The sequence below is a fragment of the Otolemur garnettii genome, unplaced genomic scaffold, assembly GCF_000181295.1.
Source record: "Otolemur garnettii isolate 467f Iridium unplaced genomic scaffold, OtoGar3 scaffold00028, whole genome shotgun sequence".
In the NCBI taxonomy this organism is placed as follows: Eukaryota; Metazoa; Chordata; class Mammalia; order Primates; family Galagidae; genus Otolemur; species Otolemur garnettii.
The window spans coordinates 4,107,588-4,129,344 of record NW_003852423.1 but is presented as its reverse complement, the minus strand read 5'-3'; the positions used below and the strand labels follow the sequence as shown (position 1 = coordinate 4,129,344).

The window sequence follows — 21,757 nt, the reverse complement described above, 5'->3', positions numbered from 1 at the left end:
AAAGAACTGTAGGACTATTTCCATTGTTACAAATGTTGTACCATTAGAATATTCTATAATTATCATTAGCCTACCATGTATTATTAGAAATATAGCTGTTATTTTAAAATATGGAGCACAGTATAATGGGTAAGAACTCCATCATTTCCTCGCTGAGTGAACTTGGGAGAGTTACTTCTCTGAGCTTCAGTTTTTTGTTTTTTGGGGGGTTTTTTTGTTTGTTTGTTTGGGTTTTTAGTGTAGTTTTGGCCAGGGCTGGGTTTGAACCCACCACCTCCAGCATATGGGGCAGGCGCCCTACTCCTTTGAGCCACAGGAGCCACCCTGGCTTCAGTTTTTTTCATCCCATAAAATAAAGCTACTAATAATACCTATGTCATAGTGTTGCTATAAGGACCTAATTTTTAAATTTTTGTAAACAGGGTTAGAAAAGTTCCTTGCAAAATAGTAAGTACTATATAGTATTCGTCAAATAAATATGTAAAATAAATAAAATTAGACAGCAAACAATTGAGAAGGAGAAAGAGTTTAGTTCTTTAGGGAAGCTAGCTATGAAAATTGGCTCACTGCTGATTTTTGATCACTAACATCTTGGGGCCAATTTTCCACAAAGTCCAGGATCTGCCACATGGGGAATCAAGGAAATCAGGTCATTGGAAGCTCTGAACAGAAGCCAGACTGAAGAACAGAAGCAGCTACATTATTTTCTCAGGAGCTTGGCAGGCTCTGGCTGTTGACACAGGCTACGGGCCAGGTTTACAGGCTTAAAGGTGAGCAGAACTTCTCATAAGCCATCTCTACCAGTGAACGGCCATCTCTGCAGAAGGCTCTGCAGTGAAACAGTTTTAATTATTCTCAAGAAAACAGTCCCTAAGAAAGGGTTTGAGAGAAGTGTCAGTTATAGTTGTTGGCCTTGCAACAAAGATCGTAGTGCTTTACAAGGCAATTGGAGCCATTAGGCCCAGGGCACTCGCTTAACAACAGAGCAGAATTATAAGAGGGACTTTATCTAACAAATGCAATCAGTGTAACCTAATTCTTTGTACCCTCAATGAATTCCAAACAAAAAAAAAAAAAAAGGAAAAAAAAAAAACCAACAGAGCAAAACTGAGTTCGTACAACAGAGGAAAAGAAACAGAACAAAATCAGAGATGATAATAAAAGACAGCAAGGAACCTATTGTTACAATATTTCCTGTCGATACCTACAACTAGCTTGTAAGTCAACAGTCTGGGCAAAGGAACAAAAAAAAACTAGCTTTTCCTGAGCCTCTGTTAAATACCAAGCACCGTGCTAAACACTACATGTAGGTTCTCTCTTTTGATCCTCCCAACAGCCATGGACTAGTCGTTTACCCTACAGACAGATGTGGAAACTGAGTGACATAACAACCCTTAAGTGGTTCAATTAGATTGGGATCCAGATTGATCTGAGTCCGAAGTCCTTCCTGCATTTCTCTCCATCTCTTCAGTGGCAGAGAGAGCAAGCGTGCAAAACAAACATTAACTCAATGTCATGCTCCAGAAATCCCAAAATGCACGTCTGCAGCCCTGTTCTACAGTGTGGCTGTCCTCCTAACTTCCTGGGGAAATTGAGAAAATACAAAGTCCCCTTTAATTCATCCAAAAAATACCTGAATATGGAGTTGGAAGCCTAACTCCCAATATGACTGCATCTGGATCTAGGGTCTTTAGGAGGTAATTATGGTTTAGTGAGGTGATAAAGATGGGGTCTTAATCCAATGGGACAGTGGCCTTATAAGAGGACTCACTGAGAAGGCAGCCAATCTGCCTGCAAGCCAGGAGGTGGGTCCTCACCAGAACCTGACTAAGCTGGTATGCTGATCTCAGACTTCTGGCCTCTAGAATTATGAGGACATAAATATCTATTGTGTGAGCTGCCATGTCTATGATGTCTTGTTATGGCAGCCTGACTGGGCTAAGACTCACTCCCAAGTAGGAATCACTGGACTATGAGGCATCCAGGTATCTTTTAGTTCTCAAATTATGTAATATTCTCTGTTACTGCAAACACAGAAGAATCATGGTTCACACAGAAAGGATAAGAAAGGAGGGGCAAGTGGTCCAATTGTTTTTTTCTAAGCATTTTATAAGTTGGGTAAAAAGTAGTGAAAAAACTATGGAAGAGATTTGTGAAGGTCAACAATGAATCAGAATTCTTTCAATACAATTCCACTGCAATTTTTTTAGGATATATATATATATATATATATATATGTATGTTTTTTGTTTTGCCAGGTTCTCTTAACTTCCTTAACTAAGAGACTTGTATCAGGCAATGTTCTGGGGAAACCAAAGGCAACCTACAAAGAAGGTACTATGCAGATCCACCTTTTATTGGAAGTTGTCATACATGTCTTTGAAGAAAGGAAGAACAGTAAACACAACCCAGCAACCACTTGTCCTTTGATTGTCCAGAACTCCCTTGTCATTTAGGATTTAAAAACTCACCTGTGGCCTTTGTTACCATAAATGTCCTCTATGGGGGGAGGGGGAAAGAAAATGATGTTCTTATTGAACACTAGAATTGTTTATTCTTCACTGGTCTAATAAAACCTACCTCATGGCAATGATTCTTACTGTTTCTGTTTTATATGCTTCATACCTGGTCAATGAAGAGATTACAAAACTCTCTCAGTAAAGCTATAACCCGAACAGGGGTGTTATAAAACTTGGAATGACTCCAGATCAGACAGATGGTATGAAACAAGGGGGCGATTAATACACGAGTTTGTGGCAATTCCACCTCCTGGAGACACTGAATGTATCTCCTCAGAGGTCTCAGGTGCAGTTCCACATCTTGGGCTTCGAGGAGAGCTGAAAAGAAAGAGCCATCATTAATGGGACACAGTCTCCTTGTTCTAAAGTCACTTTACAAGAACTACGTAAAACCACATGGCTACACTCAAAGGTTGTCATATATATCCTTTTACATTACTTACCTCACAATGTACGCATGAGCTTTTATAAGGATTTTTCTTTTCCCCCTTTGGAGACACAGTCTCACTCTGCTGCCCAGGTTAGAGTGCCATGGCATCAGCCTAGACTGAACTCAGACTCCTGAGTTCAAGTGATTCACCTGCCTTAATCTTCCAAGTAGCTGGAATATATGAACCCACCACAACTCCCAGTTAATTTTTCTAATTATAGAAGAGATGAGGTGTCACTCTTGCTCAGGCTGGTCTTGAACTCCTGAGCTCAAGGGATCCACCCGCCTGGGCCTCCCAGAGTGCTAGGAATACAGGTGTGAGCCACGGTGCCTGGAAGATTTTATACACTGTCTGTAACACAACCATTCAGAAGAGCACAGGTCTTGTTACTCACCTAGCATAAACAAACATGAAAACCCAGCAGGAAAGCACCCTTAGTGTCTAAAGAAATTTACTCAACCCCATGGAAACTATGGGAATAAAACATCTCTGTGAAGATATTATCACTTAATGGCTTGGATTATAAGCTTCACAACTAGAATGTTAATTCCTCCTAGGTACTTCATAGAAATTATTCGTACAATTATTTTTATTATATATTTATTTGATACAAAATGATTCTGTATGTATGCAATGTAGAATGATTAAATCAATCTGATTAACATATCCATCACCCCAAATACTTATTTTCTGTAGTGAGAACACTTGAAATTTACTCTGTTAGCAATTTTGAAATACATATTATTATAGTCCCCACACTATCCAATAGATCTCAAAAAACTCATTCCTCCCACGTAACTGAAACTTTGTACCCTTTGACCAACGTCTTTCCACTTCCCAACTTCCCAGCCTCTGGTAACCTCTTTCTACTCTCTGCTTGTTGGCAGTTGATTGTCTTAGATTCCACCTGTTATGTAAGATCATAAGACATTTCACTATCTGTGCCTGGCTTATCTGGCTCAGCATAATACCCTTCCATACTTCAAACAGGAAAACTTCCCTTCTTTTTAAAGGCTGAATAGTATTCCATTGTGTACATATTCCACACTTATTCATTCATCCACTGATGGGCACTTAGGTTGATTCTGTGTCTTGGCTACTGTGAATAGCTCTACAGTTAACAGGGAGTACAGGTATCTCCTCAACTAGTGATTTCATTTTTTTTTTTTTTTGAGACAGAGTCTCATTTTGGCATCCTCCATAGAGTGCTATGGCATCATAGCTCACAGCAACCTCAAACTCTTGGGCTCAAGTGATCCTCTTGCCTCAGTTTTTCATTTGTAGTAGAGACTGGGTCTCACTCTCACTCAGGCTGGTCTTGAACTCCTGAGCTCAAGCAATCCACCCGCCTCAGCCCCCCAGAGTGCTAGGACTACATTCTGGGCATGTGAACCACTGTACCCAGCCTCAAATTATTTAGATATATCTCAGTAGTGGGAATTCTGAATTGTATGGTAATTTTTGTTTCAGACTTTCCATGCTGTCTTCATAATGATTATAATAATTTATATTTATCTCAGAAGTGGGAATTTTGAATCGTATGGTAAGTTTTATTTTTTTGAGGACTCTCCATACTGTCTTCCATAACGGCTATAATAATTTACACTTCCATCAACAGTGTACAAGGGTCCCCTTTATTCCACATTCTTGCCAATGTTTCTTATCTTTTTGACTTTTTGATGATAGCTATTCTCACTGGTATGAAGTGATATCTTGCAGTGATATTAATTTGCATTTCCCTGATAATGCATCATTTATTGTCTCATTCCATGAGAATAACACGCAACTGGAAAAATTCTATAATTAATAATGATATAACTAAAATCATTAAGTATAGTGATGAAAGTATTTTATACTAGAAAGAAGTGATGGTTATATTACACTGGGATATACTAAAGGCCACTGAAACTGTATATATATATATACTTTAAAATGGTTAATTTTATATTCCATGAACTTCAATACATAAAGTGTGAAGTATGGTGAAAGGAATACTTTGCAAAAATGCTATAGGTATGAAGAATATTTTAACTATTTAACTATAATTAATAACTGCTTAATCAAATCCAAGCTTTCTCCTGATTAAAACTGGTCCTTTTAATATACCCTAAACCTCCATCAGACTTCACTCCTGAGCCTTAAAAATACCCTTGACTTACAAAAGGAGGGAACAAAGTAAATTGTTATGTCATCCAAAAAGACTCATGTCAAAAAAAAGGACAGGACAAAAACAAACCCCTGTGGAGCTCTGTCACCAGGATTCAGGAATGCACCCACCCACACCAGTCTTCTTGAGATGTAACAAATTAATCTGTCCACCTAACAGTAAAACCCTGAAAAGAAAGAGGATGGATTCAGGAGGCATTTTATCCTCCAGATGCACTCATGTTTTGAAGTTAGTGCACTTTATCGATGGTAATTTCAAAATTAAATAATTGCATCTAAAGAGTAAGTAAGCGCCCTTAAAAATGTGATCAGCACATCTGGTGATTTCATGAGCCTCCAGGATGTCTTTGGGAAGGGTCTTCTACCTCTAACTGACCATGAATTTGAGTTACCTGAGATCTACTGAAAAGTGTTTTTTCTGAATCTCCAGGCCAGATTCTCATAAGGCTCTGAGGACCTCTGAGGTTCATTCCTATAGCAGATGTATCAACAGAAAATGTTTATCTTATACTAACAGAGGAAAAAAAATGCCAACTTCTATTTATGAAGGGAGTACCTACTATGTGCCCAGTACCTTGTGTACTATTTACGACACATATATCCCTAATCCAGTAGTTCTCACTAGGCAGATCCCCAGGGGACATCAAGCAACATCTGCAGACATTTCTGACATCACAACCGGGATGGAGCCAGTGGGTAGAAGGAAGCCAGATGCTGATGAGCGTGTGACAAGGTGTAGGATGGTCCCTTACAACAAAGAATTACCTGCCCCAAAATGTTGACAGTAATATGGTTAAGAAATACCAAACCCACCCAGCAATTCTGCAAGGAAGACATTCATAAGCCAGTGTGGCCAGTGAAAAACCAGAGCCTTAGTAAATTTAAGATGCTCAGTAGGCAGAGCTGGGACAGGAATTCAGATCCGGCAGAGACCCCCCCACCCAAACACTCCCGCTTACCGAGGCCCTCTTTGCACATGAAATTCATGGAGAAACCCCAGAAGATGGATCAAAACATTCCCAAAGGGAATTTTAAGTATTTCCTAACCTTCCAAATGTCATAACAAAAAACAAATGTTTTTAATGTTAGAAATGAATGAAAAAGAAAAAAAAAACTGTATTACCTCTCATTTGATTATTTAAAGCCTTGGTATTAGGGCCTGGTGTGGTGGCTCACTCCTGTAATCCTAACATTCTGGGAGGCCTTGGTGGGTGGATTGCCTCAGTTCAGGAGTTAGAGACCAGCCTGAGCAAGAGCGGGACCCCACTCTACTAAAGATAAAAAACTGAGGCAAGAGGACCACTTGAGCCCAAGAGTTTGAGGTTGCTGTGAGCTATGATGCCATGGCATTCTACCAAGGGTGACAAAGTGAGACTCTGTCTCAAAAAAAATAAACAAAACCTCAGTATTGTGTATATCTGTATTTGCATGAACAAGCACAAAGAAAGAAACAGAAGAGAAATCAGGAAACAAGGTCGTTATTTGGGGGTGGAACGAAAACTAGATAGGGAAGGGACAAGGAAGGGTGAGGAAGAGACTTTTAACTAGATACACTTTATAATCTCCAGTTTTTGACAACATGTGGGCATTTGAATTTTAAGCAGACTCTCTGCTCCATATGTTTAATCTTCACCAACACTTCAATGACTCTAAGAGCTTGTAAGCTAAATAAAGGGTAGATATCAAGCACATTCAGGGATAGGAACTGGTGAATCACAGCCCAACTTGTTAATTAGAAAATCTCTACCCAGGGTTTTCATTTACCCTCTGCAGAATACCAAAGACCTTCCCGCCTCCGCACACATACACTCTGTGATAATTAAAACTTCAATCTGGAGCCTCTTGGGCAGGTGGCGCCTAGTTTCGTATAGGTGGAGAATAAAGTACAGAGTGAGGCGAGTTTACCATTCCTAGAGCCCAGAACAGTCAGGTCGTGAACACGCTCGTGGTGGAAGGGCAGATGTCCAGGCTGAGTAGGCCGGAGCCAGATGACAAGCAGATTGTGACACTGACCCCAGAGAGAAGGGAGAAACAAGAGTCTCACCATGTTCCACAGCCAGGAAAATGTCCTTCAAAGTGGGGAAATAGCTGCTCTGTTTAGCCTTCAAGATCTTAACCATTTTGAGGACAACAGGAGCATGAAGCTAAATTAAAAGGGGGAAAACCCTGTTATAAAATAATGTACTAAATACATGCATTCTGTGACAAAATATTTACCAGTAAATTATATTCCACTCACATACACCACAGGCTCAGTATTTAACACTCAAACGGCTATCTGGTTTCAAGATGAAAATAACTTTAAAAATATATTTTTCCCCCTTAGGCTCATATTTGATTTTGCATGTAGGGTTTTAAAATTTGGATTTTTTTTGGCTCGGCGCCTATAGCTCAACCAGCTAAGGCGCCAGCCACATACACCTAAGGTGGCGGGTTCGAATCCCCAGCCCGGACCTGCCAAACAACAATGACGGCTGCAACCAAAAAATAGCCGGGCGTTGTGGCGGGCACCTGTGGTCCCAGCTACTTGGGAGGCGGAGGCAGGAGACTCACTTGAGCCCAGGAGTTGGAGGTTGCTGTGAGCTGTAATGCCATGGCACTGTACCCAGGGGGACAGCTTGAGGCTCTGTCTCAAAAAAAAAAAAAAAAAATTTGGATTTTTTTAAAAGTCAACTTACATATTACTCTATGTAAAATATTAATTTTTCCATATAAGATTTCTCGACCTGCTTTTTTTTTTTATTTTTTGAGACAGAGCCTCAAGCTGTCCCCCTGGGTAGAGTTCTCTGGCATCACAGCTCACAGCAACTCCAACTCCTGGGCTCAAGCGAGTCTTCTGACTCTGCCTCCCAAGTAGCTGGGACCATGGGTGCCCGCTTGCCACAATGCTGGGCTATTTTTTTTTTTTTTTTTTTTTTTTGGTTGCAGCCATCATTGTTATTTGGCGGCCTGGGCTGGATTCAAACCCGCCAGCTCAGGTGTATGTGGCTGGCACCTTAGCCACTTGAGCCACAGGAGCTGAGCCTCTCAATCTGTTTTGAAAAACCTCCAAGAGACGTGTGAATGAATACCTTGGTTTTTAGAACATTCATTTGTAGGGTAAGCAGAGGAATTATAAGTTAGTCCTTCCAAAGCTGGCTGTTTCCACTAAGCAAGACTATACTCCTTCCTGAATCAATTAAATCAACTAGATTAATTACAATCTTCAGTATTTCCCTGGGGAAGCACTCTGTCCCAGGGGAAGTGAAGTATTTCCAAAGGTCTCAAATGCTGTCAAAATATTCTTATAAAGGCAAACTTACTTTTGATCCTCATTAATTACAAAAGTGCATACCATACATATAGTACTTTGGAAGAAGGAAAGAGAGCAGTCTATTAAGTCATACAAATGAAGTCATACAGTGTGTTAAAACATTAAAATTATTGAAAATCACTGCTCAAGAGACCTAATTCTACAATTCTACTTTGCTAATTGAATGTACAAACAATTCTAGAGCTGTCTACTCACTTGATCATAAGTGCATGACAGATTCTCTTTCCTCATCGTCCAGAAATCTAGCTCAGTTTGCGGAGTCAAGTGAGAATCATTCAGCAAAGGCTGCACTGAATCTTTTTCTATAATTTCTTGGATTTGATGTGACCATTTAATAACCACAGATTCAATTGCATGGAGTATCATCCTTTCGTTTGACTGTAGCCTACAAACATTTAAACGAGAAATAAAATAATTCAAAGATAAATTATTTCATCCAAAGAAAGGTAAGACTTGGACTTAGTTATTTTATGCATCCATAAGCTAATTTTCTAAATATAAATTCTTGAAAATCCATTATTATTATTATGGTCTTCGAGTTGTGACATCATGTTATTTGGCCACTGACATGTGTCCAACATTAAAAAGCATTGTTAAGGCCAGGCACTGTGGCTCACCTTGTAATCCTAGCACTCTGGGAGGTCAAGGTAGGTAGATTGCTTGAGTTCTACCTGTTCAGGAGTTCAAGAGCAGCCTGATCAAAAGTGAAACCCTGGCTCAGTGTCCGTGGCTCAAGCTGCTAAGGTGCCAGCCACATACACCCGAGCTGACAGATTTGAATCCAGGCAGGGCCCACAGTGATGGCTGCAACCAAAAAAAGAAAAAATAGCTAGGCATTGTGGCAGGCACCTGTAGTGCCAGCTACTTGGGAGGCTGAGGCAGAAGAATCGCTTGAGCCCAGGAGTTTGCAGTTGTTGTGAGCTGTGATGCTACAGCACTCTACACAGGGTGACAGCTTGAGGCTCTGTCTCAAAAAAAAAAAAAAAAAAGAGACTCTTTCTCTAAAAATAGACAGACATGGTGGTGGGCACGTGTAGTCACAGCTACTTGGGAGGCTGAGACAAGAGGATCACTTTAAAAGCCCAGGAGTTTGAGGTTGCTGGGAGCTATGACACCATGGTACTCTACTAAAGGCAACAAAGTGAGACTCTGCCTCAAAAAAAAAAAAAAAAAAACACCTTGTTAAATCATTGTCATACCCTCAAAAACCACTTTACTAAAGGAATACTGTTCACATCATGGCAGTCGTTACGGTTGGCTTTACGAGCAGTTGGCTTTTAAAAAATCTACTTTGAAAGGAAATAATACAGATGGTGTTTCTGTGCTTATTTTTAAACTACGATGCAGTTATAATTCTCTACTTCACAGTTTGCTAGATGTGCTGTAGTAAATGGATATGCTGGCTCTTCACGTCAATCTCCTGAAAATGTATCCTTTTGTTACATACCCGGTCTCTGAATAATTCTGATCCAGCTCAATCTTTCCTGCAATGGTGGGAATTGGTAGAAGAGTTCTCCTAGACATTTTGCCCCTAAGAATATGCATCTTATTTTTCATGGCTTCTATGTGACAATCCATATCTTGTGAAGTAAAACAGGACCAGGATAGATGGTTGTTCTTATTGGAAAGCACTGGAAGTAAAATCTAGAGAAAGAGAAACATTTTGAAAAGCAGTTAATTTACAGACAATGTGCTCCTTCAAAGATTTTCTTGTCATACAAAACTGGTACCAAAACCACTTGATTTAATAAATATCCTGCAGTGGTACCAAATCTACAAAGAGAGGACAAAGTCAGTGACCCATTTAAACATAACCAATTAGACATAAACTCTGTCAAAGTGGAAATACTATATGCTGCCTGTGTACTTATTTATCAAATATTTGTAGAATGTTCCCAATAACTCCAATACCACATGAAATAAGCAAAGTCATGTCGAGTAAGTAAAATGCATTTATTTATTTATTTAGACAGAGTCTCACTTTGTTGCCCTGGGTGGAGTATCATCATAACTCACAGCAACCTCATACTTTGGGCTCAAGCAATCCTCTTGCCTCAGCCTCCCAAGTATTTGGGACTATAGGTGCCCACTATTAACACCCAGCTAGTTTTTCTATTTTTTTTTAACAGAGATGGGGTCTTGCTCTTGCCCAGGCTGGTCTCAAACTCCTGGGCTCAAGCAATCTACCCACCTTGATCTTGCAGAGTGCTAGGATTACAAGCATGAGTCCCTGGGCCCAGCTGTAAACTGCTTTCTTAGTGCAAACTAACCACCTGGCAGGTATAGTAATGAAAAAAGAACCTTTTTGACAGTTCATAATAGCAAAGATATGGAATTAAACTGAGTGCCCATCAATAAAATGTGTATACATGTACCATGAAGTACTACACAGCCATACAAAAGGAATGAAATAATGTCTTTTGCAGCAACTTGGGTGGAGCTGAAAACCATTATCCTAAGTGAAATATCTCAGGAATGGAAAACCAACTACATGTACTCACTGATAACTGGGAGTTAAACAACGGGCACACATTGGCACAAAGAGATGTAAAGGACATTGGAAATCAAGAATGGGGTGGAGCAGATGATTATGGAGGTAAAAACCCACCTATTAGATACAACGAACAGATGAATTAGATACAGTATAGGGGTATCGGGTGTAAAAGGCCCAACCTAAACATTACAAAAGGTCTCCATGCAACAAAAACACTCATACCCCTGGAATATTTTGAAATAAAGAAAAATCTTTTTGAATCATAGGGAAACTAAAAGTAATCTTCTCAAGCTCTGAGTGGATGAACATTTGGATAGTCAGAATGATGTTTATTCAACTGTATGGATGTTTGTTCAGAACTCCATCTACTATTAAATTCGGAACATCCATGAAGCAAAGTGAAAACCCTTAAAAAGTAATTTTTGTATTCCCAGAGCCTAGTGTGTCATGTAATTAATAAGAGCATGCTGAGTGAACGAAGCTGGTCTCTTCTTGCTTTCACACTCCTCTGTAGTATTCACTCAATGTAAACATTTTCATTTTTCGGATATAATCTTTCCAGTTTATAGTTTATAAGCATTATACTATAAAATCTGAATTAGATAAAATGTTCAGGAAATAGTCAGTCCACCTTTTGAAAGTTTATTTTGACAATACAATAATATTCTAGTTAACTGAAAACTGAAACTTTACTTCTGTTTCTGAACACTGTTGAAAGTAATCTTTTCAAATGGTATTATTATTGTATTGCCCACTTGGCATCCACTATATGTCAAACTAGAAATTCAGAGAACAATAAGAAATAGTCCCTGCCAACAATGAGCTCAGTGGATGAGGTCCCAGAAACTATGATCCTCTATATATGAACTGCCATAATTACAGGTATGTGTAGGATAAATATGAACGCATGGGAAACACCTGCCTCTGGGAGGGAATGGTATCACCAGAAAATCTGTTACTCGGTTTGAATCTTTTTTTTTTTTTTAAGATAGACCCTCAAGCTGTCACCCTGGGTAGAGTGCCGTGGCATCGTAACTCACAGCTACCTCCAACTCCTGAGTTCAAGCAATTCTCCTGCCTCTGCCTCCCAAGTAGCTGGGACTACAGGCGCCTGCCACAATGCCCAGCTATTTTTTGGTTGCAGCCAACATTGTTGTTTGGTGGGCCTGGGCTGGATTCAAACCCACCAGCTCAGGTGTATGTGGCTGGCACCTTAGCCACTAAAGCCACAGGTGCCAAGCCAAACTTGGTTTGAATCTCTACCATGAAAGAACAAGGCAAGACAGGTGCTATAGTTGGAATGCTTGTGTCCTCTTAAAATGAATATGTTGAAATCCTAACCCCATGTGATAGCATAGGGTTGTAAGGCACTGAGGAGGTGATCAGGTTCTGTGGGCATTGGTGTCCTTATAAATTAGGCTCAAGGGAGCTTGCTCACCCCTTCCACCAATGAGGACACAGCTAGAAGACACTATCTACAAACTGGAAGCAGTCTCATCAGACACCTGAATCTACTATGCCTTGATCTTGGACTTCTGCCTTTAGAACTGTGGGTAACAAATTTCTACTGCTTATAATCCAGTCTACAGGATTTGGGGTTGTTGTTGTTTTGTTTTGACTTTTGTTAGAAGCACAAACAAAGTAAGATGGCAAACATTCCAGGAAATGGAATACTGATAACCGAAGTCATGAGGGGCCTAGGGAGTATGATGCTTCTAGGCAAATCACCAGCTTGGCCTTTCTGGGACCACAGCCAGTACTCCTAAGAGGGATGGCAACATCGGGCAGCAAGGAAGGCTGCATGGCTCACAAGCGCTTTGGAAGCCAGGCTTATAGGGCTGGACATGCATTGGCTACTGGGAAACTGCTTTTTAAATTAAAATCCCTAATAGCAACAGCTTTTTCTAAAAGTCAGGCACACAGAAAATTCCAGTTATCCAAATTTTCTAATTTGCTGGATACTGGTTCACACTTTCACTCTGTTTACTATTCCATGATGAAGCCAACTGTCTTTCAAACATGTAATACTTGTATCATGAGCTATAGGTAAAACTGCTATGAAATTCTCAGCCACATGCTTTGGAAATCAATTAGTCAAGCAAACAGCTAAAGCATTTCTATACATATAAAACAAATATCTGGGATATGCTTGATAATTATGATAAATTTTATCACATTATATACAAATTCAATTAATTTGAGGTTTTTATCTTGGAAATTTTGTCTAGTTTTCATGATATGGAAGGAAAATCCCCAACTTCTGTGAACCAAAATAATTTGGACATGTTTGCTAAGCAGACAGAATACTACAGATAAAAGAGCTGTCGTGCCTTTGCTGTGTCTCTTTTCCTACCTCCTTTCTTTTATCTTTTCTTAAACTGAGGAGTTTCTCTTGATAATAGTTCTTAAATCACTAGGTAAACTTACGTAGAAAATTATTTCAAAATATAGAATCCTGAGCCTCTACAGACTTTTGAAACTGAACTGTCCACAGATGGGAGAGTCTAGGCACTGAGAAGAACCAAATATACTTCCACGTTGGCGTGGAAAGCACTCACGATTGTTTCTATGAAATTTGGGCTGATATGTAAGTAAGGAAATAACTGCATGACATTTTAATAAACAATTGTGGTAAGTACGATTACATAATGCAGCACAATCACAAACAATAATGTATGGGAACACACAATAATGTTGAGGGGCAAGCAAACCTTTTTCAGAATGTTATACAAATCCTAGCACTGAGATAAACTCAGAGAAATCTTAAAAGAAATTTGCAAAAGTTTTATACCTTGTGCTGCCAGACACGAATGGTAGAGCAAGAATCAGAGTGTAACCTTGCCTTTCCAAGCCCCAGTTGATGGCAGTCTGGATTTGAACAGTGACCAAAAGTCATCAGATTCAGTTCGATAAAAATGTCCTATGCATCTACTACATACAAAAACCAGGTGCTGAAAATAGAAAAGTCTTTTCCTAGCATCTTTCTGCAATTAGCTAAAACCAGACAAGTTCAATAGAAAGGGAAAGCTACACCGGATACTGAAGTTAGGGGTGACTTTGGCGAATCAAAGACAGCAAGAAAATACTTCCTTTCAAAAAGACAGTGAAAGAGATTCAGAAAGTAGAAGAGATGTGATAAAGGGAGATTGGTGTAAGTCACTAGTAATAAGCATGTTAGCAATTTTCCTACCTTAAATATTGGCCTTAGCAGGGCTGCACTGATTGTAGAGATATGATTTAGCGATGGGAATTTAGGAGTTCATTTGTAGACAGATTACTGCAGGTTAGAACCACCTGGGAATCTTAACCACTGCTGCCTCACTCCCGTTTTTGGATGTTCTGAATTAATTGGTGTGAGGTGTAAGAAGTGCATGGCTATGTTAGAAGGATCCGCAAGTGATTCTAATGATCAGCAAAGTTTAAGAACAGCTGCTCTAGTTCTATGGAACCTGGTCATTTGGAATCTATCAAAGCTGGTCCATGAACAAACAGCAGTAGATAAGAAATGCAGAATCTTGGGCTCTACCCTAGGCTGACTGAATAAACCATTCTGCCTCAGCAAAATCCCCAGGTGTTCCTATGCACACTTAAGTGTCAGTAACATTGCCTAGAGAACATGTCTCTAATTTTTTTGTCAATTCCAGGCACATGATGCTTATGCCTGATTTAAGGGACAAAAAAGAAATTTTAAGGCAACCATTTCTAGCACTTTGTCTCCATCACCTTTTCCCATTATTAGTCATGAGAAACTAAGTTTTTAACTATTAATTTATAACAGAAATCTGAAAAACTGATAATCCCCATTTCTAAAGTGTAAGTTTTTCTCTACTCTGAACATTAAATTTAATACTTACTGCTCCATGACCAAGTGGGCTTTATCCCAGGAATGCAAGGATGGTTCAACATACACAAATCTATAAATGTAATTTACCACATAAATAGAAGTAAAAACATAGATCATGCAATCCTCTCAACAGATCCAGAAAAGGCATTGGACAAAATTCAGCACTGTTTTATAAAAAGAGCACTGAACAAAATAGGCATAGGTGGGACCTACCTCAAAATTATAAAAGCCATATATAAAAAACTCATAGCCAACATTATACTGAATAAGGAAAAATTGAAAGCATTCCTGGCTTAGAACTGGAACCAGACAAGTTGCCCATCATCACCATTTGTATTCAACATAATGCTGGAAGTCCTAGCCAGGGGAATTAGACAAGAGAAGAAAAGCAAGGGTGTCCAAATGGGGAAAGAAGATGTCAACTATTGCTCTTTGCTGCTGTGATCTTATCTAGAAAACCTCAAAGATTCTGCCAAGAGATTCCTGGAATTGACAAATTGACTTCCAGCAAAGTCTCAGGTCACAAAAGAAATGTACACAAATCAGTGGCATTCATGTATGCCAACAACAGACAAGGGGCAAACCAAGTCCAAACTCAATACCCTTCACAACAGCAACAAAGAACATGAAATACCTAGCAATGTATTTAGCTAAGGAGGAGAATGACTTCTACAGGGAGAGCTACGAAACACTGAAGAAGGAAATAGAAGAGGATGTAAGTTTTTCTTACAGATGGAAAAACATATCATGCTCATAAATCAGCCGAGCCCACATTGTAAAATGTCAATACTACCCAAGGTGATCTACGGATTCAGTGCAATCCCTATTAAATTACCAAGATCATTTTTCAAAGGTCTAGAAAAAATAATTCTATGCTTTGTATAGAACCAGAAGAGACTTTATATAGCCAAAGCTACCTTAAACAAAAAGAACAAATAGGGAAGAATCAATTTACCAGATTTCAAGCTACACTATAAGGATATAGCAACCAAAACAGCATGGTACTGGCACAAGAATAGAGACAGAGACCAAAGGATCAGAACAGAGAACCCAGATATAAAACCATCCTCATACTGTCATCTGATATTTGACAAAGGAGATAAAAACATACACTTGGGAAAAGAATACTTATTCAGTAAATGGCCCTGAGAAATTAGATAGCTACATGTAGAAGACTGAAACAGGATCTACACCTTTCATCACTCATAAAAATTAACTCACAATGGATAACAGACCTAAATGTAAGACATGAAACTATAAACATTCTAGAAGAAAATTCTGGAGAAACTGTTATAGATACCAGCCTAGGCAAAGAATTTATGACAAATACCCCAAAGGCAATCACAGCAACAACGAAAATTCACAAAAGGGACCTGATTTAATTAAAAAGCTTCTGTGGCTCAGCACCCATAGCTCAGTGGCTAGGGCGCTGGCCACATACACTGGGGCTGGCGGGTTCAAACCTAGCCCAGGCCTGCTAAACAATAATGACAATTACAACAACAACAACAATAAAAATAGCTGGGTGTTGTGGCAGGTGCTTGTAGTCCCAACTACTTGGGAGGCTAAGGCAAGAGAATCACTTAAGCCCAAGAGTTTGAAGTTGCTGTGAGCTGTGACACCATGGTGCTCTACCTTAGTTGACATAATGAAACTGTCTCAAAAAAAAAAAAAAATTAAAAAGCTTCTGCATAGCCAAGAAAATATTAGAGTGAATATACAGCCTACAGAATGGGAGAAAATATCTGCGTGCTATACATTTGACAAAGGGCTAATAACCAGAATCCACACAGCACTCAAGCAAATCAGCAAGAAAAAACAACCCCATTAAAAAGTAGGCAAAAGACATGATTAGAAACTTTTGAAAAGAAGATAGACTAATGGCCAAAAAACATATAAAAAATGCTCAACATCTCCAATCATCAGGGAAATGCAAATCAAAACCACAATGAAATATCACTTATCTCCAGTGAAAATGGATTTTATCAAAAAGTCTGAAAACAATAAATGCTGGCATGGATGCGGAGAGGTAGGAGCATTCATACACTGTTGGTGGGACTGCAAACTAGTACAACCTCTATGGAAAGCAGTATGGAGAAACTTCAAAGAGCTAAAAGCATACCTACTTACTACCGGATCCAGCAAATCCACTGCTGAGTATTTACCCAAAGGAAAAAAAGACTTTTCATAAAAAAGACACCTGCCCCCAAATGTTTATGGTAGCACAATTCACAATTGCAAAGATGTGGAAATAACCCAAGTTCCTGTCAATACATGAATGGATTAATAAAATGTGATATTTGTACACCACAGAGTACTAATTAGCCATTAAAAAATGGTGAACTGGCTCGGCGCCTATAGCTCAACCGGCTAGGGCGCTAGCCACGTACACCTAAGGTGGCGGGTTCGAATCCCCAGCCCGGACCCGCCAAACAACAATGACGGCTGCAACCAAAAAATAGCCGGGTGTTGTGGCGGGCGCCTGTGGTCCCAGCTACTTGGGAGGTGGAGGCAAGAGACTCGCTTGAGCCCAGGAGTTGGAGGTTGCTGTGAGCTGTAATGCCACGGCACTCTGCCCAGGGGGACAGCTTGAGGCTCTGTCTCAAAAAAAAATAAATAAATAAATAAATAAATAAAAATAAAAAATGGTGAACTAATACCGCTTATTAACTTGGATGGAACTGAATTTAATTCTTCTAAGTATCATAAGAAAAAAGCAGATGCCTATTGGAACAAATTGATCAACACTTATGTACACGTACAGAAAAACTCATCAAAAATCAAGTAAGTAGGAGGGAGAAGAGAGATGGGTAAGTTCACAAATAATAGTTACAATGCATAACATCTGGGTGATAGAGACACTTATAACTTTGACTCAAATGGTACAAAAGCAGGGCAGTGCCTGTGGCTCAAAGGAATAGGGCACCAGCCCCATATGCCGAAGGTGGAGGGTTCAAACCCAGCCCCGGCCGAAAAAAAAAAATGGTACAAAAGCAATTTGTGTAACTATAACATTTGTGTTCCCAAAAGATCCTGAAATAAATTTAAAAATAAAAAAAACTTCCTGTTAAGTATAAAAGCCAATTCAAGTTGGTTTGCATTTACTTCCATTATTTTGGACAGGATGGAGGGATGAAGGGAAATTACCACCTGCTGAATATCAGCATCACTAAGTATCAGCTCATTTCAGCAATAGCCTAAATGCTATCCCCCTCCATCCACTGGGCCAAGGAAATCATTGGTTTCTACGTGTTCTTTTTGAGTTGCCAGAGTTGTCCCAAATAATTCCTAACGTCATAGAGATAAATGAAAATTTTAAAGATTAAAGATAGACTAGTACCTCATCTAGAAAAACAGATACATGTCCGAGAGATGATGCAGGGAACTCTCCAAATAAAACCATTTGAGAGAAATTTACTTCAATGCTGTCAGTAATCTTCTTGGCAATATACACAAGTTTATGTTTTGTATCTCTTGGAATCTGAAACAAAAACAAAACAATGAGTCCACATTTACTATCTAGTTTCTTTTTTAGTAAGCAGGATATACTACACCCAACTTGTAGCTGTTTTGCTAGAAGACACGAAACTTGGCATCTTGCCTATTTTCACAAATAAGTACTTCTGTTCTTCCTTATTATGCTGAGTGTATACAGTTTGCTTTTTCTTTTATAATGCTAAATACATGCCATCACTGGTGCAGGAATATCACCTGTTTAAAGGCATGTCAATTATACAGGTTATATACCATAAAAATCTCATCATTAAAAAATAAGGAGCACGTAAGATGCTTCAATCTTGATAAGATCTTGTTTTGTCACCCAGGCCAGAAGTTAGTAACACAATCATAATTCACTGAAGTGTTGAACTCGTAAGCTCAAGCAAAGTAGTCCTCCTGTCTCAGCATCCTGAGTAGCTAGGACAACAGGCATGTGCCAACACACCTGGCTTTTTTTTTTTTTTTTTTTTGGTAGAGATGGGATCTCATTATGGTGCCAAGGGTTCTCTTAACTCTTGTCCTCAAGCACAATCCTCCACCTGGGCATTTCAAAGTGCTGGCATTATAGGGGTGAGCCATTGAGCCCAGACAAATGTTTCAATCTGTTTTTTTTTTGTTGTTGTTGAGATAAGAGTCTCACTTTGTCACCTCAGTACAGTGCCATAGAGTCACAGCTCACAGCAACCTCAAACTTCGGGTCAAATGATTCTCTTGCCTCAGTCTCCCAAGTAGCTGGGACTACAGGTGTCGGCCACAACAACTGGTTTTTTTGGTTTTTTTTTGAGGGGGGGACGGAGTCTCACTGTGTCAGCCTGGGTAGAGTGCTGTAGCGTCACAACTAACGGCAACCTCAAACTCTTGGGTGTAAGTGATTCTTTTGCCTTGACCTCCCGAATATCTGGGACCATAGGTGCCTGCCACAATGCCCGGCTATTAGGTTGTAGTTGTTGTTGTTGTTTAGCAGGCCTGGGCCAGGCTAGAATCCGCCAGCCTCAGTGTATGTGGCTGGCGTCCTACTTACTGAGCTACAGGTGCTGAGCCTGATTGGCTATTTTTAAGAGAAGTGTTCTGGCCCTTACTCAGGCTGGTCTTAACCTCATGAGTTTAGGCAATCCACTCGCCCTGGCCTCCCACTAGGATTACACGCATAATCCACAGTGTCCAGCCTGACAAATGTTTCAATCTTAAAATGTTATTTTTCTTATAATCATCCCTTGTTTGGAAATAAACCAATTGAGATAAAGACAAGACACAAGAAGTTAATTTGTATTTCTGTTAAAGTGTTTAAATAAAACATCCTAACATTTCCACAACTCCTGAGACATTCTTTTTTTAGACATTATAATGACCATCTGACTGATCTGATACTGTAAGTGTTCCACTGCCTTGTCTATTGACATTTTTAGAAAATAAGTTAGAAATAGGAGAGTACAAAACAAAACCATTTAAAAATTCACAATACCCTAAGGTAACCTTCCTGTTACTCTCTTTCTTCCCTGGGATCCTATTTCCCCGCTGTTACAACAACCACAGGAACTATCACTTTACAACATGAAACTGAGGCTTTGCACCACCTCAAGAGACTTACTCTCGCTCCAAGCCCTTTAGGCTTGAAAAATACTGAGTACAAGTGCTGGGCTTGCAGGTGATGAGTTAACTTTCTAGCTCAAGGAATCTAAATTTGAAAAAATGAAAGAAAAAAAGGTCCTGCTCCCCCCCCCCCCCAAATAGTCCGTAAACATCCTGAGTGCTCAGAATGCCCTGGCGCTGCTTTTTAAGTACTCAGCCTCCCCTTCCCCTATGAAATGTGGTTTACAGGTGGACTGAACACACGACAAGTTATATGGGCTCTGTCATTAAAGGCCCTGACTCCAGAGCGACCCAAGAGAGACAGAAACGGAAGCCCCACTTGGCACGGAAAGCCCACCTCGCTGCTAACACCGGGCAGATGAAGGCATGCTTGGTCTTCTTGCGTTACTGGGCATGGGATTCCTGGTCAGAGACAAAGGGCTGACCTGGAAAACTAACCCACGGCCGCCAGCTGCAGCAGATTGGGTGCACCTGGGGCGGGGACAGGGGTACCGGCTCCAATTAGTGACTTGAAGACAAGTTGTTGAAAGCGCTTGAGAGAGTGCCCTGCGGGAACCCAAGGAGCTGCGCCTGGACTGTCCCCTCCTGGGTATCCGCTCCGCTGGGCGGAGGCGTGGCAGCTCCTGTGGTCTCTTACCTCCCGGGTGGCCGCGAGCTGCCCCGCGGCGGCGACACTATACACAAGACAGGCGGGGCTGGTGCTTTCCAGAAACTCCCCCAGAACCTGCCGGTTGTCTTCGCTTTCCAAATACTGGCTCCACTTGTCCTCCGGGACCCCCAGCATCGGCGCCAGGCGGCCGCCTATAAAGCGCACCCGCGGGTCTTGGCCAAAACTCCGCGCTCTCCGGGCCGCCGCCTCCTCTTCGTCCTCTTCCTCCTCCTCGAGCTCCACAGGGCCCACCGCCTCCAGGCCGGCCCCTGGGCTTAGGCCAAGGGTCGGGGCTTCCCGAAAGCCTCGCGCCTCCCAGGCTGCCGCCAGGTCTGCCATCAGCACGTCCGAGGGGACGCCGGGCGGGCCGGCTTCTCCCGCGTCCTCTGCGCCAGCCCTGAGTGGGCGAGGACACCCCTCCGCTTACCCTCGGAGGCGCCCACCCTCGTCTGCGATCGCCGCTAGCGCTGACTTCTGTCCCCCACCTGCTGCCGCTCGGTGGCCGCGAGACTGAGCTCAGGAAAAGCCCGAGGGTCGGAGCGCGGGCCTGGGACAGGCAGCGCGTCCCGTTTCCCGGGGGACCGTGTCTCCGCCCAGCCTGCCGGGGGCGGAGGGAGCGCTCGGCGGCGCGGCCGGGTAGAGCCCCGGGCCACTAGGTACAGAACCCGGCCCGGGAGAGGCGTAACCCGGGCGGGGCCGAGACCCCAGTGGGGTAACTCCACTGCCTTCCGGCTCCTGCACCTGCGGCTCATCTTTGCGGGGCCCCAGTGAGGGAGAACAGCAGGCTACTAACTGCCCTTGACCAAGCTGCGCTGTCTCGTGCCGAGGTCAGCGGTAAGCCCTTTACACTGAGTAGTTCGTGTAATCTCTAGAAAACCAGGGGTCTGATTGGTCAGTATTTTAGGGGGCAGGTGCTAGTCGTAAAGTGGTTAAGTAATAAATGGTGGAACCAGGATTCTGGGCCAAAGTTGAGCGCTTTTATTCACCTTGCCCAAGGTTATCCAAATATGACCCCAAAAGAGCCAGCCCTGCAATTCATCTTTCCCAGCTGTGGAAATCCGAAATCCAAGTATTCAGAATCCTGATGTCTCTGCTCAACCAAACTGACTTTCTGGAATGTTAACATGCCCAATAAGAGAACGCACAGTGCTCTTGGTAAACTCCAAAGACTTCCAGAAACCTGTAGAATTATCCTTCAATTCCAGTGCAAAAAGGTCAACGGAGAAAAGTTTCTCCTGGAAGTGAGAACAATG

General features: G+C 41.2%; 1 protein-coding gene across 1 annotated transcript in view; it reads right to left on the bottom strand.

Annotated features, from left to right (window-relative positions):
- DNAH11 (dynein axonemal heavy chain 11) overlaps positions 1-20,843 on the bottom strand; it is a 357,421-nt gene extending 336,578 nt beyond the window's left edge. Inside the window, exons 1-6 of the mRNA XM_012804394.2 lie at positions 20,493-20,843; positions 18,108-18,248; positions 9,877-10,073; positions 8,625-8,814; positions 7,161-7,260; positions 2,626-2,837 (exon numbers count right to left, since the gene is read on the bottom strand). Of these exons, the coding sequence (XP_012659848.1) occupies positions 2,626-2,837; positions 7,161-7,260; positions 8,625-8,814; positions 9,877-10,073; positions 18,108-18,248; positions 20,493-20,843 (1,191 nt within the window). The remainder of the gene's footprint in view (positions 1-2,625; positions 2,838-7,160; positions 7,261-8,624; positions 8,815-9,876; positions 10,074-18,107; positions 18,249-20,492) is intronic.
- Between the last annotated feature and the right edge of the window lie 914 nt (positions 20,844-21,757).